General features: G+C 41.4%; 1 protein-coding gene across 1 annotated transcript in view; it reads left to right on the top strand.

Moving 5' to 3' along the window:
- Positions 1-2,870: 2,870 nt before the first annotated feature.
- The window catches only part of MGMT (O-6-methylguanine-DNA methyltransferase), a 170,134-nt gene continuing 147,671 nt past the window's right edge, over positions 2,871-25,333 (top strand). The window contains exons 1-2 of the mRNA XM_067000914.1: positions 2,871-3,231; positions 13,675-13,718. Of these exons, the coding sequence (XP_066857015.1) occupies positions 13,695-13,718 (24 nt within the window). The 5' untranslated portion in view covers positions 2,871-3,231; positions 13,675-13,694. The remainder of the gene's footprint in view (positions 3,232-13,674; positions 13,719-25,333) is intronic.

The raw sequence follows: 25,333 nt of genomic DNA, 5'->3' as shown, positions 1-25,333 counted from the left end.
GTCAGCAGAAGGCTTAGTGTAGATTTGAGTAACATGTTCATAATTCTGGGTGCAGAGTGAAAACTGCTAAGGAATACTCGTTTTACCTCATTTGCTAACAGAAGAATATGACAATTAAGTCAAAACGCAGTAGTTTGAACCAGTGTACAGAAACATTTCTTTCTGTTGCAGACAAACAACTTGTGGATTCACTGCCAAAGCCCCAAATGCCTGGTTTTAAGAAAGTCTGGATATTCCACATTCCCTATTCTAACCTGTTATAATGTAAAGTAAAATCATATTAAAGATAATCAATTTCCATGCTTCAGGCAAAAAGGAGATCATCCTGGGAGAGGAGTTAGGAAAGATTTATACATATTTTTTGAAGGTTTCCACTTACAGTAAAGTTTTGGGAACCAGCCACTTTTGAGAAAAGCATAACAGCACAGACAGATTTCATTCACTTCAGTCCTGTTTCCCTTTAATCTGGCATGCTAAGATTTTCAAAGTAAAATAAGTTCATTTTTAAGAGAGAAAATACCAGACTGAAATTTCCAAAGCACTTCAAATTGTAAACAGTCACTAATACTTGGGGGGAATTAATGAACCTCAAACTCAGTCAATCGGAACTACTCCAGATATGCCACTTTCCCTTTTCTCCTGCCACTCAGGACTCACAGGGCAGGTGGAAGCACAATCTGACGCTCTCCACCTGAACTAATCCCAGGTAGAAGTGGAGAGGAGCATATGTCAAGGACACAATTTCACGCATTAAGCAGCTATATATGCCTCCCCATTATGGCTCAGATACACACAGCTCTGAGCAGGGGCAAAAAGGAGTTCAGGGCTCCTTGTACCTCCTATGTGGATGTGCCTGAGAATCTCCTGCATGTTTTAAGATTGCATAAATCTGTAAGCATTTAATTATATAATGAAATAATGTATTCACAGTCTACTGGGAAAGCAGTCCTTTGGGGAATTCAGTGCTAATTAAGGTTTCTTTTTAAGAAGCCCTGTTGTCAGCACTAACACCTGCCATGGACAGGCTGGTCAGCAGGTTGCTCCTTCTCAACTGGAACAGTCCAGACTGACCTAAAAGCTTATCTTCTGTTTGTATGTTGAAGGAAGAAAAGACAGACGGAGAACTGATGATCATTATGGAAAGGGGGATTGCTGAAATTGGCTTTCAGAGCAGTTGGTTTACAAACAATTTTTTATTTTTATTTTTATTTTTTTTGCCACGTAGTAGATCTACTTCTTATTGCAGAAATCTCCATATTCCTCTTTAATCACATCATGATACTGGATTTCAAAATGTCTGGGGAAAAAAAAAAAAGAAAGAAAAAAAAAGGATCAGGGTTTAAGAAATTTGATATTTACATTCTAAAATAATAACTATCTCTAGGGTATCCCATCCAGTCCACAGCTTACTGATGTGAAGAGATCTTTCATCTAGAGATGAGATCATCTTCACCTAAGCCATTGCACTTGTATGGAGCACACAATGCCAGTACCTTTCAATTCACTGTTAATCCGGGCTTCATTAAAGCTACTGGAAAGCTTTATTTTCTCTTGTCAGCATACAGCATCAGGTACGTAATAACTTTGAATAATCTGTTCACTAACTGCCACTGTAAAGGTAACAGAAATTAATTATGAATGCATAAAAAAATCAGAAAATATGAACCAGAAGTCTCTAATTGCTTGTAACTTATTACAAATATGGAATACCTTTTCCTATATTTCTCCTTTCTTACAATATTGTTTCTTTGTCGCTTAAAGGACATTGCATTGATGAACTGCTCATATGGAAAGATTTGAATTTATTTTTCTTTATATTAATTCTAATTTATAGATCACACAGATTCACAAATCACTTCTATCTTGTTCTAAACTGATATGTCTGTGAGTTACAATTAGCAGGACGGTGTGGAAGCACCGTACATTTTTACTATCTGAGATCAATTTCTGCAGTGATTATTGGACGATGCCTTGCTTATGAAGATGGCAAAGAAAGTAAAGCGGGGTGGCAAACATTCCTTGCTTATATTTCCTTGAGAGACTGAGGTTAGACCAGAAAACAAAAGGGAAAACTAGGTACCACATTAAAAATAGTACTACTAAAAAAAGGAGTATCTTTGTACTATGGCACACTGGTGTCATTCGTTGCTCTTTTTTAAGTCTGCACCAAGTGCAACAATTCCAAAGGTATTTTCAATTGCTCTGTGGAAACTTCTGCATTTTGGACCAAATTTTGTAATTTGTTAGAATCAGATTTAACACATATGTGCTCACTCAATGTCATTTTTATTCGCAGTGTTCATTTCCTATGAAAAATAGATTTCCAGGATTCTGTGATGAGTTTTTAAATTTCTCCTGATATTTCCCAATTGGATCCCTCCATTTTGTGATAACTTCTGAGTCATACAATACCACCGTAAAATGTTTTGCTGATATAACTCAGATTAAGATTCAGACAGTGGAAGATCCTCTAGCTTGAAAATTAAAGGTTTCTTGTTGCAAACATGCCTAGCACCTTTTCTCCTGTATTTTGTGTGTGTGTACAACCTCAAATAAACCTCAATCTACAGTCTACATTCCTCCTCCCTGTCTCCTCTTTTAGAGATTGGATTTGCCAATCCAAGACAAATAAATTGGCAAACTTGCTTTTAGTTCATTGTCCCTGCCTTGCCCCTAACTTTGCGAATGAGTTGAAATGTTGATGCTGTCAGCCGTTGCCCGTTATCCTTCGTCACCCTGCTCCTAAGCACTAGCAAAGGACAGATTCGGGTGATTCTTCAGCACCGTGCACTTGTGAGACACGTCGGTTATGAAGCCTGCGTTTTTGCTTCCGGACTCGGCAGATTTCTGTCAGCAGTCGCCCACAAAGAGCTGAGGCGCACCGGCACCTCTCGGCCCGGCTGCTGCCCGCAGGCCGTGGTTTTGCCGCGGACATCCGCGGGCTTCCTCAGCCCCTCCCGGAGCAGCAGCACCGCGGCCTCCGCCAGGGCCCGGCGGGGCTCCCCCGGGGCTCCCCCTGCCCCCGGGCCGGGCCTTGCCGCGCCTCCCGCCCGTCTCCTTCCCGCTGCGGGAGCTGCCGGGGCCGTCCTGCCTCACCCCGAGGCCCCCGGCCCGGGCAGCTCCGCCCCGGTTTCACGGCGCCTGCCCGGCCTCGGCCTGACGGGAAGAGGCGCCGCGCTCCGCCGTCCTCCCTTCTCCTCTTCCTCCTCCTCCTCCTCCTCCCTGCGGCAGGTGCGCGGGCGGCCGGGCAGCCGCGGGCCCTGCGGGGCGGCTCGGGGCGGAGGAAGCAGCCGCGGGCTCATGGCGGCGGGCAGCGGGACGGGGCCGGGCACGGGGCTGCGGGGCCGGGGCCGCTCCCCCCGCGGCGGGGCCGGGTCCCCCACGGGGCTTGGCCGCGGCCGGCCTGGGGAGCTGCGTCCGCAGCCGCCGCGTGCTCCCCGGGGCCCGTGCGCCCTGAGACTTGCGGCGTCTGGGGAGAAACGGGGCTTTATGGCAGCACGGGGCCTCGGCTGCCGGCGCAGGAGCTAGGCCGAGCACGTTTGGTGGAGAGATCTCAGCTCTAAAGCTTGTCTCTGTGGAGCAGGAGTGAAGGAGCAGAAATCCCTCCTGCAGAGCGATGTGGGGCCCGGAGCACCCCGGTGCTGCAGGAGCCCTTCAGGGCTCACCGTGGGCACAGCCCGGCCGGGAGCTCAGGGGTTTCCATCAGGTGCAGGACGGAGCGATGCGAGGGCAGGAGGGATGGCAGCGCCCTGCCCTCTGCCAGCAGCCCGTAGCTGGTTCAGGCCAACGTGAAACTGCACTAAAGTAATGCATGTCACATTGATATTAACATAAAAATGTCTTTTTTTGCTGCTGGCATAAAAGCCAAGCTCTACAGCCGTTTGTAAAACAGGTACAATGTTGTAACTGCATGCAGTTTTAAAACCAAAGTAAGTGTAAAGAACGGTGTTCTTTTTTTTTTCCTGCTATGACTCCCAAATAAAACCTGTTACTGAGTTGCATCTTATTTCTGTGAAATAGAGCTCTTATTAAATGGTGAGGTGCAGCCTCTACATACTAAAGCCTCCCACGTTAACGAACGGAGACGTAACGCGCAGCTTAGGGACGGCTGTCGCGGCGTGACTCCCGAGGAGGGCCCTGCACAGCTGACAGGGTTCCCTTGTGAACCTGACGGAGGCGTTGGCCTCCAAGCCCTGCCTGTCTCCCGAATGCACGCGGGACCAGGAGTGGCGGTGTAGGAGCTCTCCCTCCCTGAACTGCCTCTGTGGCCTTTGGGCCTCCCTCGCTTGCGTGGAAACGCAGCTTAAGTGGAGCCATGATGGGGGATCTTCTGCGGGAGCCCTCCTGCATTACAATTCCTCCCCGCCCTGCGCGTGGGCTTTCTTCCAACTCAGGTAGCTGGGATGTGGAAGCGCTGAGGAGGTCAGGGGGGCTGAAGGTCTCTTCCAGCAGCTCTCCCCACCCTCCTGTATGGGTACCCCCCTGGGAAGGTTTCTCCCTGCTGGGTAGCAGTGAGCAGAGGTGAAGTGCTTTTGTGTCTGCGTCTTGATCAAGACCTGAAGGGTTAGCAAAACTGGGACCACCAGGCTTGGGGTTTAAGGCTAGTGCTTGTAGCCTTGGAACAGAATCATAGATAACACAGCATTTTGTTCTGAACACGAGTTATTACTTCACGTATTAATTTTGGGTTGGGGTTTAAACAGGCCCCTCTCGAGTTTCCATAAACTTGGGTTTCTTTATGCACGTTTGGCTGCTATGATGCTTTTTAAAGCTTATTTCCTCTTGGGCAAAAGCCTTTAAGCACCCCTGTAATGCAGGATACTTCTGTCTAACAAGGTACGGTTCTCTGAAATATGCCAGGTTTGTTTGTTTCCTTGGGAATGGTCTGTGAGTCTGTGTGGCAGAGTTTTTCCAAGTAAAAAGTTTTGTCGGCTTTGTTTTTAAACAGAAGCGTACCACATCTGGACAATTCTACCAAAAGCCTCAAGCTTCAGAGGAAAAAAGATGTAGCCCTGTGAGCTTGCAAGGTGGCTTTAGCAATTCCTATCTGCATTCTGATCCATGACAAGTTAATTACACCAATTACACCAGCAACTGAACAGAAGCTCTATAGGAAACTGTTGTAGTTATATTGCAACTTGTGTTACCGTGACTACTTTATCTCTTGATAACTCTGTAATTAACTTGTCACCACTGTTTAATGCTTAACGTATGTAGAGAATCAGTTAATGGCATCACTAAAAGGATGGTAGCCTGAAGGAGAAGCTCATGCCCTTTGGGAAGGTTATCGGGGTTTCCTTGAATGGCTAATTTAAGGACTTGTGAAGAAAAAGTATTAAGTTTGTTATGGGAAGCGTGGATAAGATGGAAAGGCTGCGCCGAAGAAATTCTGTTTAAACTGACTTTGGTGACAGGGGAAACTATTAGAAGGAACAGCAGTGTAAAAAATCCAAAGCAGAACGTGTCAAAGACATGGATGACTGTTTTTGTAGTCTCCTTTCCTACAGCAGCATGCAGTCAGGAATCTGGAGGAATGAGAACTGATGTTCATGAATTAAACCTTGGTATGCCAGCTGCTCTACCTGCGGATGTTCTGACTAATGTGGTGTAATTTCTCTGTAAGCTTTGTCCTTCATCTCTGATGCAAGGGATGAAATCCTCTCTTGGGGCCAGTGACACTTGGTTTCCGCTGTGATGGTCATTCTCGTTTTGCTATTGTAAGAGCTGAACCGCTGGCTTCATGGGAACAAATTTTAGGCCCTGTGATGTTGGGGCTTCTCGGGGTGTTTCACATCACCCTCAGGACACAGTGAGCCATTCTGCCTGGGATGCAGCTGACCTAAGTTAAATTTCTTTTCCACAAAGAGGGCAGGGGAAAAAAAAAAAAAAACTTTTTTGTAATACCTGTTAACATTTCTCATTTTATTTTTCACAGAACAATGTTAAATTCTGGATGTGTGAAACTTCTAAATACATCCTGAAGGCATTAGTATTCAGTCTAACACTTTTAAAGATTTCCTGCGTTAGAATAATTTCCTGTTTGTAACACTAGTGAAGTCAGCAAGTACCTAACCTGGTCTGTATTGCCCATTCCCAGAAGTTGACGGGTGAAGCTGAATGCACATTCCACCAATAGCATAACTCGTAAAAGCAAGCACTTGTTAAATCTATTTGTTTTTATTATGGACATCGATCTGCCAGTCGCAATAATGCATTTATGGACATTTTTCTGCAAGCGCAGCGCTGGTGGCAGTTTTTACTGACAAATTGAGTCATGTGGACAGTAGTTCAAAATACGCTTACTTTATTGACGGATTGTGCAATTCTCTAGTTTACTGAGTGTTCATAAGATATCTGGACTGGTGAAGAGAATGTAACTAATGGGAAAGCGTAGGATGAAGTTTTAATTTTAGGAGGCCTGAAATCTTGTAGGCAGTGACAGGTTTCAGCATGTGTCTTGCCTGTTAACTTTTTCATTAATGGCATAATTAAAAAAGCAAAGGTGTCCTAGCAAGGACTTCAGCTCTGCTAATTTATATGAAGGTATAATGAGGAAACCTTCCTGATGCAAGAAAAAATCCCGTGTTAAGTTTTTTCTCCCATAAGGCTAACATTATCGCCCAGCAGTGGTGCGTGTGGGCCAGCATTAATTTAAACACACAGGTAGAGGAACAACTGAACAATAAAAACAAATCAAACCTCTATTGAAATATTTTCCAGAAATGCTAAATGTAATTTTAAAACTGCTGATATTATGATCTACTTGTGTGGTCCAGACTACTGTTTAAAAAAAGTCAAATGTATTTGAATGCCAATAAAGTTTGTGTGGCTTTGCAGTTTTATGGATATTGAGTTATTGTGAAATTATTTTTTGGAAATATGTCACTATTTCGATGCTTTTTGCTAAACCTTTTCCAAATTGTTTCCTCATTTACTATTTTGCAGTAAAAAAGCATCCTATCCTGATTTGTCAGGACTACATACTATTTTATATTATGTCATATTAAATAATACAAATCATTTCAAGTATATTTTCAAGTCACTTGTAAAAATTGGACCCGCAGCTGACATTCCACCCAACACATACAAATATTTTCATCAGGATAAATCCCTGTTAAAGTTAATCTCCAGGAGGAAGAAGGGATTTCATTGGTATGAAGATTCTGATTCTCCCTCTGCCTTCCAAGCAAAATTGCATATTTTGCTGCTATAGATAGAGGGCCTACGGTCTTGACTATCGTGGCAAAGGGGAACAGAGTAATTCTGCCTCTTTAAAAGCAGGAACTAACGGCATCCAAAGAAGCAGCAGGCGTCAGTTCAGATCACACTTGTTCACTGCACCGCGTGTAGCTGAGTGATGGATCTTGGAACAGGCGGCTGGGGGTGCTGGGTTTGGGTTCACAAGGGAACTGGGCAAACACTGAGCCCTTTGCCTGTTTTCTTTCACGTTTCAAAATCCTACTTCTGACTCAGGAAGCTTGAAACCCACTTTTGGGGGGACATGACAGTGGACAGGTTAAAAAAAATCACCAAGTGCTTGCTATGCCGCTGGTGCTGTTGAAGATGGGCCGCTGAAGAGATGGGCTTTTGGTCTTCTGTGGATTCGTAGACAGCAAGTGTAAATGCTGTCTTGTGGATGTTGTTGCTGCATAATTAGCATTCCAATAATATTTTAATTATCTAACTGCTTTAGATGAGTCGGTCCAATGCAAACAACAAAATGATTTGCAGTTGTTTGTATATTCAAATATACAGGACTGTTAATTAGTTAAACTTTTAATAAACACTTAAAGTAAACTTAAGGCCTTGTTAAATGATTAACTTTTTGGTTTAACTTTATAAAATTACAGGATAGGATATACCACATCTAAAAATACACATGAAATACACAAACTTGCTTTGAGAGCAGTGGGCTGGCTTTGTTGATGGTACATTTTTAGATTGTGAGCGGTGTCCTGGAGAAACAATTCACAAACAACTTTTTTCCCCTTCATCTTGCTCCATTGAAGTTCAGTGTGGTCAAATATAATGTAGTGGGAAGGGCGGGGAGAAAAGGGAAATCCCTTGCACAATCTCCTATTGACATCAAAAATACCTCTGGTTATTTGCTGATGTTTCTTCAGTCTATGAAAGAGCAAGAGTTCTGGTTGGTCGACGGAGAAATGAGATTGGCTTTATTCAAACTGGTTTTAATTTTATTTATTTCTATTTTTATTTTTTTTTCCTGGAATTATAACTGAATTGGTAGGTTTTGAATCCTGCTTGCAGTGGGCATGGGTCATCATCTCCTTTCAGCTTTGAGGCTTTAGGCAGTTGATGTCTGGAAGAGCAAGCTGTGCCAGCATCCAGCATTGCATTTCCAGAAATTGAATTGCAGGACAAACAAGGCTAGGTGGTCAATCTGAGAGTAACTTTTCTTAGTAGATGCTTGTGCTTTTTCAGAAAGTAGAATAATAGTGCTATTTTGTCTTCACCAACTTCATTTTATATCACTGGTAATATATAGAGCCTGGTTTTGAATGCTTTTCAGTTGTCTTTTTGTGTATCTATATTTGATTCCATAGTCAGAGTTTCTAAGAATATGATTAACCCTGTGGGTCATCTTATAATGTAATTATTAATGATTGATTCTGTTTATCCTTGAAATCAATATAAGAAGCAAAATGGTTTGGCATATATTTGGGGTTGATTTCGAACATTCAGTAAACATGATCTTGTGACAAGACGAGTATACGTTTATTACTCAGAACATGTTTGATGAATCTGAAGTGTGTAATTAGTTTTATATAATGATGGTGATATGTGGTGTTTTTACATGACTTATGTTAATATGGCCAATAGTGTTAACATCTCCTGCCACTAATAGTTAGGGTGGGGATGTATAGTAATTGATCTTCCTGGGAGTGCTGTAATGTAAAAACAATTCAGGCTGTTTGAAGTATATTTTACAAGTGTGCATTGGGCCTTTGGGATGTTATACTGAAAAACCCAATTGTACAGTTACCATGGGAACCCAATTAGAATAGATTGCTTGAGTTTTTTTCAGTCTTTCATCTTGACCAAAAATCTAATGTACTTTAAATGTTTTCATATGGAATTTTATTCATATACTGACTTGATATATTAGCTGTTTTTAAATTTTAGTGCTAAAACCAGAGAGTATTAAGTTTTGCGGATCCTGAAGACTTCTCTTTCAAGGAGAATCTTCCTTTAATATTTAAGTGTTGGTGAATTGAGAAAAATACTTCTTATGAATCCGAGAGTTCTCATCATAATGCTGCCACCACATGTACTCAGGCTGGAGTTCTGTGAAAGTAAATCGGAAAACATCTTAAATCCCAAGGACTTCCATTCTAACCCATCAACACCATACAGCTGAAATGTTTCATGGCCCTTAAAGGACCTGATTTTTGAGATAAGCTCTGACTATTTTTTACATTTCTGTTAATGGATTTCAAGGTGTGGGATGCTCGCACTGTGGGTCTACGATATATTGACTTCCTGTACCATGTCACCTCCTCTTGTGGAGGAGCTCATACCAGCACCTGAAGACATTTGTTTGTCTTGCCGGTGGTTCAGGAACATCTTGCTGGCTGCTCGTCAGCGTGGCTCTAGCCTTGTGGGAACAGAAATTCTGGAAAACTTGGGCATTTCCCGACCAAAAGGCCAAGGGGGCATGAGGGAGGAGCTCGCTGGTCCCAGTCAGGCAGCTCTGAGCTAGCCAGTGAGGATGGGGACAAATTTTGCCTTTCTTCAGCTCTGCTCATGAATCGATCCCTTCAGTTCATCTGTAGGTGTAGCAGGAAATTACCGTCTTGGTGGAGTGATGGATGACAATATGGTTCCTGTCTTCAAGGCAGGTTCAGTGATTCTGGCATCTCAGTTTTTGGTACGTGAGCCAGAATGGGGTGTCATGGTTGAATTTGAAGAGTCATTCCTATGCCGTTCAGAAGAGGTACCAGCTTATTTGCCTTGGAATCAGCCTCAGGGGTGCCTTCAACTAAATTTCAAAAGATGTTCGTGCGCAGCTTGGCCTCTAGTAACAAGACAGCATCTTTGCAGGGTTGGTGGGATACATTTTGGAGTGATGTTTTCAACTTCGCCAGCCTTCTGAAGTTTAGGAATGGTCTTGTGTGGTTTTCGCCTCTGTAGCTGCCGGCCTTCTTCGTGATCACCATGGCTTGAGTGTTACTGGCTGTGTTTGCCCCAGTCACCCGTCAGCAGAAGGAAGCCATCCTGGACAAGCAGACACTTGTACAGCTCAACCTGGGGCAGAAAGAGGTCGTGAACAGTAATCAATCACCAGCCCTCCTTAGGCACCATGCAGCTTCTTCTTGCTTAATTGGTTCATTTGTCCTTCTCAGCCACCCACCTCCCCAGGGGCTCAAGATTTTTTCGAGCCTTCCCCCAGTGCCTTGCCTGCTTTTCAGAACTTCTCAGCAGGGCGCGGGTGGCTGTGGTGCTTGTAGGGCGCTCGGGTAAGGCCTGGTGTATGGATCCACGTCCTTAAAGCTGGAACCCCTTTCCTCTCACACCCCAATCTCCTCACAGTCAGGCGTAGTTTCTCTGCCAGACACTGTGTCCCTCATGAGCTGTTTGCTTACACTTGAAATCATTTTTTATTCTCAGATGCAGCGGGTCAAAAATACCATTTTCGGGTCCGCCGGGGTGGGGGCAGCAGTCTGGCCAAGGGGGAGCACGGCTGGCGGCCAAGCAGTTGGGGAGGACGAGGCCTGACTTGGTTTGCAAATATTCCAAACTAGCCTGGCGAAATAATTGGGTGTTCCAGTGCTTGTTATGTCCCTAACACAAATCAGAAGTTAATCTAGCTGAAGGATAATTTTGATACCCTAACATTTTGTGATTTGTAGGTGAGAGCTTGCATTTGATGTCATTGCCTCTCAGTTACTGATTATTTTTGTTCGGATGCTGTCTGATGCATTAGTTTTATTCAGACTCACCCTGGAGTTTTTACCTTGCAGTTGCTTTGCAAGCATAATTTCCTACATGCAGCATATAAGCAGGTGGTAAAAGAGGTGCTTTGCAGAGTGCAGTGCGTTGCTCTCAGCCGCGCTTCATTGCTGCGGGGTGAGGAAGAAAACCTACAATCATCTTCGAATAAGTTTCAGTAGAGATCAGTTTTCAGATTTGGGGTTATTTCCAAGTTTACCCGCTTTTCACCCTGTAAAATGGTTAAACACATCTTTGGGAGTTCCTCACATTACTTTCAGATGGATGGAAGCATTTTGATTTTTCCAAAGAAAAAAAATATTAATACAGTTAGTGACAAATCGAGGGGTTCCCCAAAATGTGTTGAGGCAAAGAGGATCTGTCTGTACTACTGCAGCCTGTCCCCTTTCCCTTTTTATCTTTCCCTCTTACTTTTTTTGTGATGATTTGTGATTTGGGGCCCCAGCCTTCCTTCCCTTGTATCGGAGGAATGAATGAATGAATGAATGAATGCCTTCTGACTGCTGGGCTGCTCTGAAACACGCAGCTCCACAGGAGGCTAGCACAGGGTGTATGTGATGCTTAAGTAACTGTTAAACGGTAATTATTTAACATTTGGTGCAAGCGAAGCAAAAGTGCAGGGTACAAATGCATCCAGACCTTACTGAGGTGCAGAGGCTGGTGTTTTGGAGGAAGACATGGGTCTCCCCAGTCCTGCTGAGGCAGCGGGGAGCCTCCGTCGGGTGGCCAGCCTCCACGCCTTGGTATTGGGCCCAGGGGCAGGCCGCCGGCACCACGGGGTGCTGGTGGGCCAGACCGTGCCATCTCGGCAGCTCCTCCGCTCCCTGGCCTTGCTGTGAGGTTCAGGAAGACGTGTGGTCCTGGGGGGTTACTTGTCCTGAATGGCAAGGCTCGGTGGAGGAGCAGCACGCTTCTAACCGAGGCCTGTTTTATGCACCATGCCCCGATCGACGTGGCGTAGCCCCCACGCTGGTCTCTGCGCTTGGCCATCCCTGCCAATTTGTTTACTTCAGGTGATAGCATTAGGGCTGATAGGCTCCAAACATCACATTTGGCTGAATTTTTAGGAAGAATGTGGTGTTGGGAGATTTATCTCGAGATGAATAACCCCGAATTGCAGTGCATTTTTTCGGTTGAATCGAGTCCCTGGGTTGTTACCAGCAGGAATCAGAAGGGATTTGCTAAATTCTCAGCCTGATGCTCATGGTCAGCTAGTCAGGGAAAGGACTGGCGATTCAATGCGGCGGAGCAGCAGTGCTGTCCCCAGGGTGCTGCAGCGCCTGCGGGACTCTCCTGTCCCTTCCCAGCCTGTGCTGTGGCATGGGAACGCCAGAAAGTCGTGGTGTCTCTGTGTGATGCTGGCTTCGTTTGCTGGACTCACACATTCTGCTGCTCTCGGTACTTTGGGCCAGGTTAGAGAACAGTTTCTGGGTAAATCTGCTTTTCGAGGCAAATGTTTTAGCTTTACCCTTCAGGAAAATCTGAAAAAGCTGAGTGTTGCTTTGTCCTTTGAAAGTTCGAATTTGGGACTGACAATAGAAATAAATCGCTATTTTATTGTTAGCTCTATCACAGATGCCTTAAGTAATATTAGTAGATTGCTTGCCTGCCTGAGTTATTCACAGTTAGAAATGGAATTAGTGATCTTCACAATCCCTACCTTGCAAGGCTATGATTTTTAGTTTATTTAAAATAAAATTTGGGATCTTAATTCTAAACTCTTAAAATAATTAAGATGTAGTGTTAAACTTAGATATTACAGTTTTCTTGTAAGTAGTCTGGAGGGGGCTGTAAATTCATTCCTGTCATGGACGCTGAGGCTTGGAATGCTTCAAAGTGCTCGGAAAGCCTCAGTCATCGGTGTCACGTCTTTGTTTGTCACGGGCAGGTACAGTTAATCTCCCGGTCCTGTATTGAGTTCCCTGGCTGAAGTGGAGGAGTTCCCTTTGAACTCTGTAAGTCAGGACTCTGAGCTTTGTCAGTCTCCTTGCTTTTCAAAAACGTAATGCTTATCGCAAATCTTTGCAGAGGTGCAGTGATCCTAACTAAATAGCACTGAAAAGAAAATAAAGGAGAAAAACTAAATGCCAAGGAAATAAGAATTCTCCTTTATTTCAAAGAGAAGCTCTTTTTTTTTGTTGTTTTTGTTAGTGGTATGTAAATGATATTGCTATTTCAGACTCCAGTGCTAATAATTGAAGTTAACATTTCTTGTGTACTTCTTAGTGTTTTGCAAACTGTACTTTCAAACCCAGAATATAAGTATGTAAGTTGTTTGCTTTCATTTCTTAAAAAGTGTCATTTCCTAAAATATAAAAGGTTGTTTATTTCACTAAATAACTCAGAAGTGCATTACTGCCTGTGCAAGTATTTCTTAAATTAATAGTAAGTCTTAGAGAGCGTTCTTATTTGAAAGATCAAAGTTTTGTAGTGCTTGTTATTGAAAGAAGTCTTCAATGTGTCATCTGTCGATTTTGACTCTTAACAAGCAAAGCTGACCTAAAGAACATAAAATTCCTGGTTGTTTGGGGAAAAAAAAAAAAAGCAGACTCCCTTTTGATATTATTTACACTGAAAAAATAGAGCCTAGTTAAAAAACTGATACAAAGCTAGTTATAAGAAAAATGATCAAATCGACATGCTATTCTTCCTTGGTATTCAAATTAAATTTCAGTCTAACTGAGATATTTTTTTTCCTTACAGGCAGAGATCTTTCATCTAGCATGGCATCGAGGCGTGTTCCAAAAGTAAGTTTCTAGTAAAATAGCCTTGCATTTAGGTGTACATTAGGAGTCCAGCATTACAAAAGAGTTCACGTAACATAGTTTGTTTTTTCCCCAGCGTCCAGCAGTCAGTATTAAGGATTCAGTTGACAAGATTGATGCTGCATTGTAAATCTCTGTAGCTCTGTCATGGTTGGTAACAGGCATCAGTGGACCTTTCCTCATCACGTATCTATCTTCCACAGAGCGTAAACTAATAGGACAATGCTACAGTTTCAGTTTTAAGTTAGCTGTTTGCTTCCATTTCCTAATAGAAATTTCATTTATGAAAAATAAGAAAAATAAATGCATGCTTAATTTGGGGACTTAGTGCTTCAGTGAGGTGAATGTAGAGGAATAACTGTTTGTAGTAAAATAAGAGTGTATGGCTGTTTATCAAGAAATTCAGAATGATTTTCCTTACTGAAGGACAGGCACCAACAAATTTGTACTCAATAGCCATAGTCTTCAAATAATTGAAATGAACTCTGAAAATACTAATACTTTTTTTTTTTTTTCCTGTGGAATAGCTACTTTTGTAACATTAGTAATGCTCTTCTAGGAAAGTATTTTTAGTACAATCAAACTTGCATGTCTAACTATTCCTGCTGGCAACTTCTACCACTATTAAAAATGTCTTAATAGTGGCATCTCTTGTGTTTTTAATCTGCTTCGTGTAACATAATGTGGCTTAGAAAAGCAGTATTTTGGCATATTTTGTCTTTTTACTCATTTGTAGAAGATTTTCTTTCTCTTTTCCCTAAAAGATTATTATTTTTTTTTAATAGAATGGTTGAGGGAGAAATTAAATTCTTGGGGGGAAATAAATTCTTGTTTCACTTTTTCTTTTTAACTATTTTCTCTGCGTTTGTATTTTTGTACCTTCTAGTTGTAAACATTTGGTAGCAGGTACGTTGAATAATTGCAGAGAAATATTTGATTATCTTGTGAACAACCAGGCATATGTGGAAGAGCCCCTTGTTCCCTCTCATTCAAAGCTAGGTGTGATATAGCTGGCAAGTGACATGAAACTAATAATTTATTATCTAACCTTTTCATTTCTCCCGCTCTCACTCGTAGTTGAAAGGTGCAGTGTTAGCTGTGAGGGGAGCTTTCCCTTTTTGATACGTGGAAAGGCAGAAGGTTTAAGGTAAAATGTGAACTCTCACAGCCCCATCTGCAATGGGGACCGCAGGAGGAGCGCACACATAGCCACTGCTCCTCGACTCCCTGCTGCTGTTCCCCCCTTCCCATTCTGGATGCATATTAATATATGTAATGTAGCTCAGGTTTCTTTAGAATAGTGATATTTATAGCGTGTGATTAGTTTACAGTTTTACAGTGAGCACAGCCACACGTTGGTGCGACACAATACACACCCGGCTCGTGTGTTTTGCAGAAATCAATAATCACTGGCACAACGCGCTGAGCAGTTTTTAAGCAGGGTGCTGAGAAATGGTTTCTGCAAGCAGCCAGATGTGGACATTCTGCACAGCTGCTGGTTTTGTCTCTCACTTGCTCCCTGATTCTGTAGCCGTGTTGCGGTGACCAAGGATGTGTGTTGGGCTTGAGGGAGAGGCTGAAATGTGACCATAGTTATGTGCATAAGCATACATCAGAAATGTATGTTTAGGAATTTGGGGATCTTATGGTGTTCTTATGACAATGTGGCTTTTTTTTTTTTTTTTGTATTTCATGAGATGTAATTCTAAATCTAGTTCAGTTCTCTGGATATTTTGTAGTTATTACATTTAAACTTGATAAACAAATTCTTTTACTAACCGTAATGCTTTGTTCTCTGTTCTCAATATAGTGAAACACTTGTCCTGAATCAAACTGAAATTGGTAATGACAGGAAAATTCAGACTTTGTATGACAAGACTATAATGCTGTATTTTTGTATGAGTTTTTTGACACCTGTCTTTTGTGTGTATATATTTTTCTGTACATGTATTTGTGTTTTTAGTGAATTCTTAATACACAGATCACTGCTTCATTTATGCTTAAAGCTGTTCTACTCACTTTAAAAATTCCAATGAAATTCTTTTCTTGAACACAATTCAGATTCCTGACTCTCCTTTAGCCTAAAAAGGAGCACTATTAATGGTTTTGTTCATATTGCCTGGATTTATTCTGTTATTATTCTCTAGCTCCTGCTTTTCAGGTATAGCTATTTTGGTATTATAAAGAATGATGGATTATGTAGGAAAGTTTCTTTTGAAGCACTCCTGATATTGTGCAATGCACTTGGGGGTCAGCTACACTTGACTGATGCATGATTTATCCGATGTCCCTGCCACTTTCTGAGATAAAGCTGCTATTTTATCAAAAATGCCAGCAAGTGTGATTTAGAATTTATACACCTCCTTTTTTCAAATAATTGTTCTGATTACTTTCTGGCATGGCAATAAAATGATAAAGGTAATTGCACACGAATGTGAGATAGCACCAAAATACAATAAAATTAACCTGAATTAGCTTGACTTGTCGATGAGAAGTATTTATGAAATGTATTTTTGCAATAAGGGAGACTGATATTATAGCTGGAAGGTGAGTTATTGCCTTAATGTAATACAGTTTGAAATTTAAAAAAGAGACTGTTACAGTTGAGGGTGATTGTGCCTTTGAAATTAAGTTGAAGTGATTCTTATAATTGGCAGCAATAATGCATTGTGAAGGTAATATCTTTTATTGTGTTATGCCTAGTTGCATTATCTTTTATTTAGCTGGTCCTGACTTCAGCTCTGCAGAGAACGCAAGAAGGAGCAGATCAAGAATTTTGTGGGTTTAGGTGATAAAAATTTGAAATGTTACCTTATATTAAAGTCATTCTTGTGCTAGATTTTTTCATTTTTTAGTCCATTTTCAATTCCGATGAACCTGATACAGGTCTCATTTGATTAAACTTTCATCTCTTTTCCTTGTATTAGCGTAGCTGCCATATATTTACATACACAGCTGAACCATGTAACAGGAGTGCACTTAGTCTTTCTGTATGTATGCACGCATATATATCAGGTGCTAATTTTGTTAGCTAAATTTTCTATTTCTTGAATGTGTCAAAGTATGACCACCTCTTATTAAAAAGTGCACATAGAGACGCTTATACACTCAGTACTTTGGTAATTACAGAATAGATTGTAAAATGTTGACTAATATATTGAGTTTCTTATTTTTTAATCGATGAACACTTCTGCAAAATCCAGAGAACTGCATGATGTCTAGTTTTCCTTTGTGTGAGACTTCTTAAAAACTCAGACCAGTAACAACTAGGTATCAGTTGTGGGGACCTTCCAATTTTAGATATTCTTCATCATATTCTTCACCTTTGATGCTTTATTATGATATTTGTTTCTTCGCCTGTTTGGCAACAGATTCCTTTATTTTTAGTGTTTTATGCCATGTGATTGCATGTTAAAACAGTGAATAACTGAACAAAGTGTAACTTTGCTTGTAGTGCATTGCCCAGCGCTTCTAATTGAATCTTCTGGCATATGATTCCCAATCTAAAAATAAGAGGGGCTTAATCCATCTGTAGGTCATCAGTGTGGTAAGAATAACAACATGCTTCCACATCCCGTGGCAGATACAGCGAGTAGTGTGGCTTACAAGGGGATTGCTGGTGGGATTTACAGGTACTTTCAAACCGCAAGGAATGGATACAGTTATGGCTTCTGTCTTTGCTATTTGTGGTATAATTTGCTTATTACATAAATATCTTGCCCTGAGCTGTCTTTCTTTTTTTCCCCATTTTCATGCCACTCCATTTCTTGTCCACTTCTGCTCCAGTTCATTGTATTATCTCACCACCCACCATTTCAAAAACATATCCTTCAGTAACTGGGAGCCTCCAAGCTTAAGGCAGGCTGTTCCGTTTCCTTTTTCTTACTAGGCACTGAGATGCTTGGAGATGCCATGACTCAAGCTTGAAACCTGGATGTCAACCCACCGTAACCGCTAATGTTTATAGTTTACTAACATCATGCTTTCCTACTTTACTTGAATGCTGCATGTAGAAATTTGACTTATTTTCAAAATACTCATTTTAGCTTCATGCTATGGATATAAAATGACATAAATATTCTGCAGTACGTATCTTTTAAACTACATTGTCGCAGCAGTGGCTGCTGCACATTCATAGCATTTAAGTTTCTTACTTAAGTAAGAGCTAGGGGAGGATACAGAAAGTGCTTGTTTACTTTCAGGGGGGAGAGATTCAGGAAAAGGCTTCAGTACATACTTGTAGGAAATAGTACAGCTGAATTCCTGTTTAAACAGTCCATTAAGGTCTTGTGTTTAAGTATCTCCTGATACTAATGTCTCAAAGCTTGGCATGCGAACAATAGATGAAGTAGAAAAATGTGCTAACTGAACGTTGCCTGGAATACAATAGCAATAACCCACCTGCCTCTTCTAAAGGAGAGGAATTAATTCTATTACAATTAAAATATCATCCTTTAAGTAAAATAAAGATGTCTGAGGTAGCCCTGGTGAGTACACTGGGAACTTGCCATTTGACAGACCAGTGTAACTCCTGTCTGCCAAAACAGCCGACTGAAGACTTAGCCAAAGAGCCAGAGGCTACTGCTGCTTGGAAATGCACTTTTATAGCTTGGCATTTCGGGGTCTTTTGATTGCCATCCAAAGAGGATTAGTAATATAATACGATGGGACAACAGAAATTTGCTCTTGTTGCCTTTGATTGTTTAATAAAGAATTACGTGTTTGCTCTTGTCGAATACTTTTAAAATGCTGTGGGAAGCAAACGTTGCTGTGTGTGTGCACGAACGCGTTTCCCTCTGTTTTGTCAGGGGCTTGTGTGCAGTGCACTTTCTAATAAGTCAAGAGTGATTCACTTCGTCAGGGGTGATTTTTTAGTGGCTACTGTGCCACTACTAAATATAGGCTTGTATAGGGTCAAACTGCGGTTTAACTCTGTACCTTTATGTTTTTTATGGGATGGGTACTTTGGAAGGTAAAGAACTCGTTACGTCACCCTAAGCTAACCCTGGATTTGGTTAGGCTGACAAGCATTTCCTTTTCAAATGTCCCTCGGCCAGGAAATGAGAACGGGTTTGGTTTTCACACCTCTGAAGTTACAGGCTAGGCTTAACCGGGTTGGGTTTGCTGAGAGAACCTCTGCATGTGTTGCAAGGTACTGGAGAAGATCCAGGCTACCGTAATTCATAATACGAGAGAGAGCTGTATGTTTTAACTCTGTTTTAGTGTGTACTTTCGTATTTTAATGGCGTAGGTACAGTGTGCCAGCCAGAAGTTGAAAATAGGATAAAATTGTACAGAGATCAGTGGTTGACAGCAAAGAGCACGGCGGGGGCCTTGGGAAGCCCCCAGCTGCTGCTGCGCTGGTCGGGTAAGGCCACGATGGCAAGATGTCGGTAGGGGACGTGGTGGGGTCAATGAATCCTCTTTTTGAGGAATCGCTTAATTTTTAAGTGTTGGGGATGACAGAAGCAATGCTGTTAGCTGCTACAGCTATCCAGAAAGGCGCACAACAGGTTTCTAACAAAAGGCGGCTGGAAGGTTGGGATCTGCTTTACCCCAGAAAATGGCCAATTTGGCAGCACTTCACATGGCACGAGAAAATGTGCCCATCATCTAAAGCAGTATATTTCAGTGCAGCTTTTGTTTAAAAGCCTTATCTGGATCGCAGTCCTGTTCATCTGTGGAGGTGTTTATTACTGTTGCAGCAAGGACTCAAATCTATGGGCACAATATTTTTTCTAGCAAGCTGAAAGTTTGCGTTGAACTCTACAGGAAGAATTGCACATAGTGTATACATTTATTGTGGGGCGTGTAGGGGCAGGAAGTGGTCTATGTCCATATGGGTGGCGATGGAAACTATTTCACATTAACCTGATCCAATTTGTAAAGGACTTGAATTTTATATCAAAGGTAATTCACTTTTTTAAACTGCTACATTGCATCTTAAAAACAAGAATATTAAGTATCACTGCTGAATGATTTAATATGTGAAGAGAAAACCTCCCATGTTTTGGAATGTTTTTTTTTGTTTGTTTTTTTGTTTTCTTAATATAGAAATTGTTTTGAGCATTTACATGGTTTAATTTGAGAATAAGCATTAAGTAGAGTCTGTTCGCTTTAAAGGTGTTTCTTGCAGAGCTGCATTTTAGCATGTGAATAGGAGACAATTAATTTGTACAACCTACTATTCAACTTTTTTGTTGTCACTGAAACTGAAGTCCCTATAATAATGTGCCTTTGCTGACCTGGTTTATCTTTTTTTTTATTTTATTTTACCTGTCTGCAAAACATATCTTGAATAAATGAATTTGTGTATCTCATATTAAAGCATGAATCGCCATTTATATAAAAAAAATGGCATGAAACTATGGCTAACTTGTCCCTGTCATGGTTAGCCATGGCAGGTAGTAGGAGAAGCTTTGTCCTTTTCCCTGCTTACATTGTGGTAGCACATACAGATGCATGCTGAGATGTCGTGGAGCTCAACGCTGTGGAAGTTGGAACACTAAAATGGTGTAAAAAAAACAAACCAAAACAAACAAACAAAAAAAAACACGTTGTGGCTGCAGGGGATGGGGCAACCTTCTCTTGTTTTACATTAGGCAAGGAGAAATGCTGCCCTGGGCTCCAGGACACCTTACTCACAGCCTCAGCAGTCTAATTTAAGGTGTCAGACTTGCAGGGACCTCTTTGGATCAGGCATCCATACAGCTGTAGCGTTTGCTACGTTATGTTCAGTTGGAAATTGTTGGACTTGTTCATGAGAAAGAAACACCTTTTTAGAGAAGTTTGGATTTTCTTTGGAAGAAATCAAACGTTGCATAATAAGCAAAAGTTAAATAAATTACATAAGAGTTACATAAATTCTTCTGTTCATTTGGATGGTGAAAATACAGATGATCACTACAGACAGATAGAAGAGTGGGCATTTTAACCTTGTATTTTGATGACATATTCATTGCATGCATCCTCTGTTTTCTTCCCAGTCCTTAAATGTTTGTCTGCTTTAAAACACTACATTTAACGAGTGGCTTTCTCTTTTAAGACTAGCTGCATAAGCTTGGAAAATTACTTTCCACACTGAACTATATGTGCAAAAGCGCATTGCCTTTACTATTAATATAACTTTTCCCATATTCTTGACATACAATGGATTATTTCCTTTTAAATAAACAGGCAGAAACCAGTAAAACAAATACAGGAAGTTTTAAACTATTAAGGAGATGTTTAGAGAACTATAATTCAATGGAGACCTTGTGTGAGTGGACCACTGCCATGCGTAGGCTCGGCAGCACCCGTGCCAAACGGGGTGCCGTGGTCAGCCTCGCTGTTGGGCTCGGTCGCCCCGGCGGTGGGGGCAGAGGCTGGGTGCAATTAAAATGCTTTTGAAAGCAACGTTAGGGCTTGCGTTTCCAAATTATAACTTCATGGCATTGTTTTCAAAATGTTCCGCAGCAGATTTTAACGACTGGATTTTTTTCTGCTCACTTAGTTGTCTCAGCGCGGACCGGCAATAGCGGTTTCCAAAATCTCAGCTAAGGGTACGACTGCACAGGCAGCCTTTAGGAAACCTCCCAGCTGAAAGGCTCGCCGCTGCTGCTGCCTTACTACCTGAGTGATGCGCTCACCTCTACACTTCGGGATGGGCGAGATGTTTGTAAACGGTCAGCTCTCATCTGTCCTGGTGACCTTACTGCCAGGCAGGTGGTGATGGTGGAGATGGACACTTCCCAAGTTCCTATTTCTTGTGGCAGTCCCTGGTTGGTTTTGCCTTGACAAATGCCACTGATGGGATTTAATAAGGGTTTTGTTATGAGAAGGATGTAAACTTAGTGGATCAGGAAGAACGACTGTAGCAACACGACTGAAATGAAGTAGCAAATTACCAGACCGTTACAGGTACATGTGAAGTATACCCCTGAAGTTCAAATCCAATATTTCAAGCTTTCACTGAATTTTAATTCAGAACTCAAATCAATAAAAAGCAGGTTTGAGAGCACTACAATACTCAAAAGAAAGACACATTTAATACTTCAGGACTGGTATTTCTTTCCTGTAATTAGGATGAAGAAGCAACTTTCCTGGCATTTATTGATCATCCTCTCAAACTCAACAAATTCTTGGTATAGTTTTGGCAAGTCACTGATATTATGTGGCATCAGAGAAACAACGCAAGTGCTTAAGATTTATAACTTACACGCTAGCTTCAAATGCAAGTAAGTTAGGCTATTGAAGTGATTTTTCCTTTGGATATATTTGTGGAGAATGGGAAGTAAATGAACAGGCTGGTACTTTATTACACCATGAGAGGGATGGACTAGCGTCGAGGTCCAAGCAAAAGCACCGTCAAATTGTTTTGGTCTTTTTGGATAACGTGTCCAGAAATTCAGCTTTTACAGCTAAGAATACTGATGATTTGTGCTACCAGCAGGTGCAGCGTTATTCGGGATCCTTTTGGACAATAGCAGTTGACAGTTATCTTTAATTTTAGAAGGATGTAGTTACATGCTAGCCCAGCATAGGAACCTGGCATGACATCTCAGCGGGCTCTTTGCAAATAGCTGTAACTTTGCTGCGGATGAACTGGGTAGGGAATTTTCGAAGGTGCCATGGTGGCTGTTCTAGAAATGGTAGAAGCATGATGATTTCTGTGTTTGGGAAATGACGAGTGAAACTGGGGAAATATCTGTAATGCAACTTTACCCTGTTGGTTCTATTTATGTTATCAGGTAGTTTGGCTAAACGGTTAACACTTCGGCTTATCTGAAAAGATCAAGAGACCCATTTATTTCTTGGAGATGACTGTGGTATCTCACTGATTAATGCCCTGGTTCTCTTGGTTTAAACAATAAGATAAAATTGCAGTATGTATGAGGACACTTTAGACCTAGCAGTTGTGAGGAACAGTTTTATTTTGATTTTTAGAAATACTAGAATGAAAAAAATAATCTTGAGGGTTTCCATTTCAAGTTCAGCCATGTGCCATAGCCTGATGGAAAAAGTCTTTTAAATCTGATAAATTCTTGCTAAAGCAGAGTGCAGTAAATAGTGAAATCAGATGGGTATAGGTCAGAGACACTGCTCTGTCTCCTTCCTAGTGGGAAGGATTCGCCTGCCTAATAACATTGAGAGGAACAGTTGTGAAAAAGCATCGTCTTTGGTTTCTATAAGAGAAGTCTTCAGCCAGACCATGTTTTAAGACGAGTCTGGTGTCCTGAAGGCTGAATGCTTGCGGTGGGTGTGAGCACAGCCCTGGGCAGAGCTGGTGCCTTCCGCCCGAGGGAGAGCTGTGAGAACACAATTGAATTTTTCCAGTGAAAATTCGTGGTCCCCAGGGTTTTAGCACTGCATGCACACACTGGGGGGTCTTTAAGAGGAGAATACGGGAAAAGTTGGAAAGTACATTCATGAATATACTTTGCATTCTTCTTCTCCTTCGGTAATGGTAACTTGGGGCACGGTACTGAAGTGCAGGAAGTGCCATGAGCTTTGCTCTCTTGACTTGTCTTCCGGAAAACACAAACCTCTTGAGAGAACAGGAAGCGTGGAAACGCTTTGCGACAGTCTTTGTGAACCTTCTTGATCCTCAAGATTGCTCTGTGCGTTTTTTCCATTTATCCATTCCCCGTTATAGATGGGAGCTGGATTCTGGTTCTCAGACTGTAGACCACGATGGAATTTCTGGTTTTTAGGAACAGTCGAATGTAGAAAATAATTTTGAATTATTTACTGTAATGTGAAAGACCATTAATGCAAATTTAAATAAAATCTGTATTTAATCAAATTGAAGGTGTGTTTTAGTACTGAAAACCTTGGCTGCAGCCAGACTGTTAAACTGAATTACTGCGGAAAGTGTGAGAGGTTAAGATTTTTATGGGCAAGTCATCAAGCTAATGCTCGCTTTTGGGTTCACGGCACCTAGTTTAGGAGATAAAACTCGCTGCTGTTTGGAATCCCTTGCATCTGAACCTTAGAAAAGCAATTTCAGTGGCACATCTCTGTTTCCTAGTGGTGTTTGTCGAGCCGACGTGTAACGTGGGGGGCCGTGGCCCTTTGGAGCAGTGCAGCATCACCAAGGCACGTGCCACTTCCAAGTCACGGGAGCACGCCTGGAAAATGAGGCTCCTCTATATAGGACATTAACTCATAAATTATGCTGATATTCTCCCTGATAAATCTCCTACTATGACAACCTTTTGATACTCATCTGTTATTAAAGACAAAAAGCACTTAATTCTGTTGGCTAGCAGTGGTCTTCCAATTCTATATAGAGCATTTAGCTGTCTGAGGGGCAAACTCACATACGCTGTGCTTCTGGGTTTCGTGCAGCAAGACCCAGAGGCTCACAGGGTACTTTTTGTAAAAGTCCTGTTTTACTCTTGTTGTTTTGTTCTTTACCCAATCAACTTTAAAATTCTGAGATAGTTGGACACAGATTTGTAGCTGTTGTAGTGGAAAGGGAGAGAGAAGGTAGAATTCACACGTTACCTCATCCAAGTTGCTCAAATTATTTGTTTACATAAACTTGAGGAGAAAGACAGAACACAGTTTATTTGAGTTTATTACATTTCTGATTTAAGCAGCCATTCATTTCTAGTTCTCACAGCTTTAACGAGGGCACAAGAGGGAAAATAGGGTTAGGCAAACTGTGCCTTCAGCGGATCGATACAGGTAAAGCAAGTTTCAGCGTCCAGCTCCCTGCAGTAAATGATGCTGAAGTATTCAGTAACTTCAGCTGGTCAAGTTTAAAGTCTGTTGGTTTTGGTTTTATTTTATTTTATTTTATTTGTATCTGAATAATTGTAACAAATTTAAGTCTTGATTAAAATTTCACTTTATTTTAAAATAGCACTGCCTGCAGTAGTGTATCATTACCTCGATCTTCGCTGGCGTATCTACGTAGCTACAAGTAAATAGTGAAAAGGTGCATTAATGTCTGGACAAAGGATAGTGTACTGTACATATGGACAGTGACCTTCATGTCTGAAGCTCCCCACCCAACTGCATATGTATGTGGATATGTCATGCAATGTTGTTTTTTTATAAAAATAAAACTTTTAATATTGCTGTCCAGTGCATCTGATAATCAAGACTGAACATACTAGTGATTGCTCAAGGTTTTCATCTACAAAGCTTGCTTCGGCTTGGTGTTAACTTACAGGGTTATTTATAGTTTTCTGTTACATGCTGCATCCCGTGTTTTGTTATAATGAAAAAGCTGTCTTCATATAACTAAGTTGTTATATTCACAGAATACATAGTATGAGGTTCAGTGCATCTAGTTTAGGGCTGTCACACAAATAAAAATGAAGAATGTATGCTGTTTTTTCCAAATACGTGAACTTGTATGTTGCTTTTTTTTTTTTTTAACTAACATTTCTGCAGTGACATGCTGCTCTGAAAAAATTCACCCATTTCCTCTCCTTGAGCAAGGAGAAGGAGTGAGGAAGAAGTTGGTTGAAAAGGTGAGATGCTTTGTACCATTAGCAAACATTTGCTTATTTAGCAAAAACCTGATTTGGATTGCAGTCAAATGAACCACTGAGAACCCATAATTATTCAGATATGGTGTAATGTGCAGAAATTTTCTAAGCTAA

This window comes from Anser cygnoides, chromosome 7 (genome assembly GCF_040182565.1).
Source record: "Anser cygnoides isolate HZ-2024a breed goose chromosome 7, Taihu_goose_T2T_genome, whole genome shotgun sequence".
Lineage (NCBI taxonomy): Eukaryota > Metazoa > Chordata > Aves > Anseriformes > Anatidae > Anser > Anser cygnoides.
This window is presented reverse-complemented; position numbering and strand designations above follow the sequence as displayed.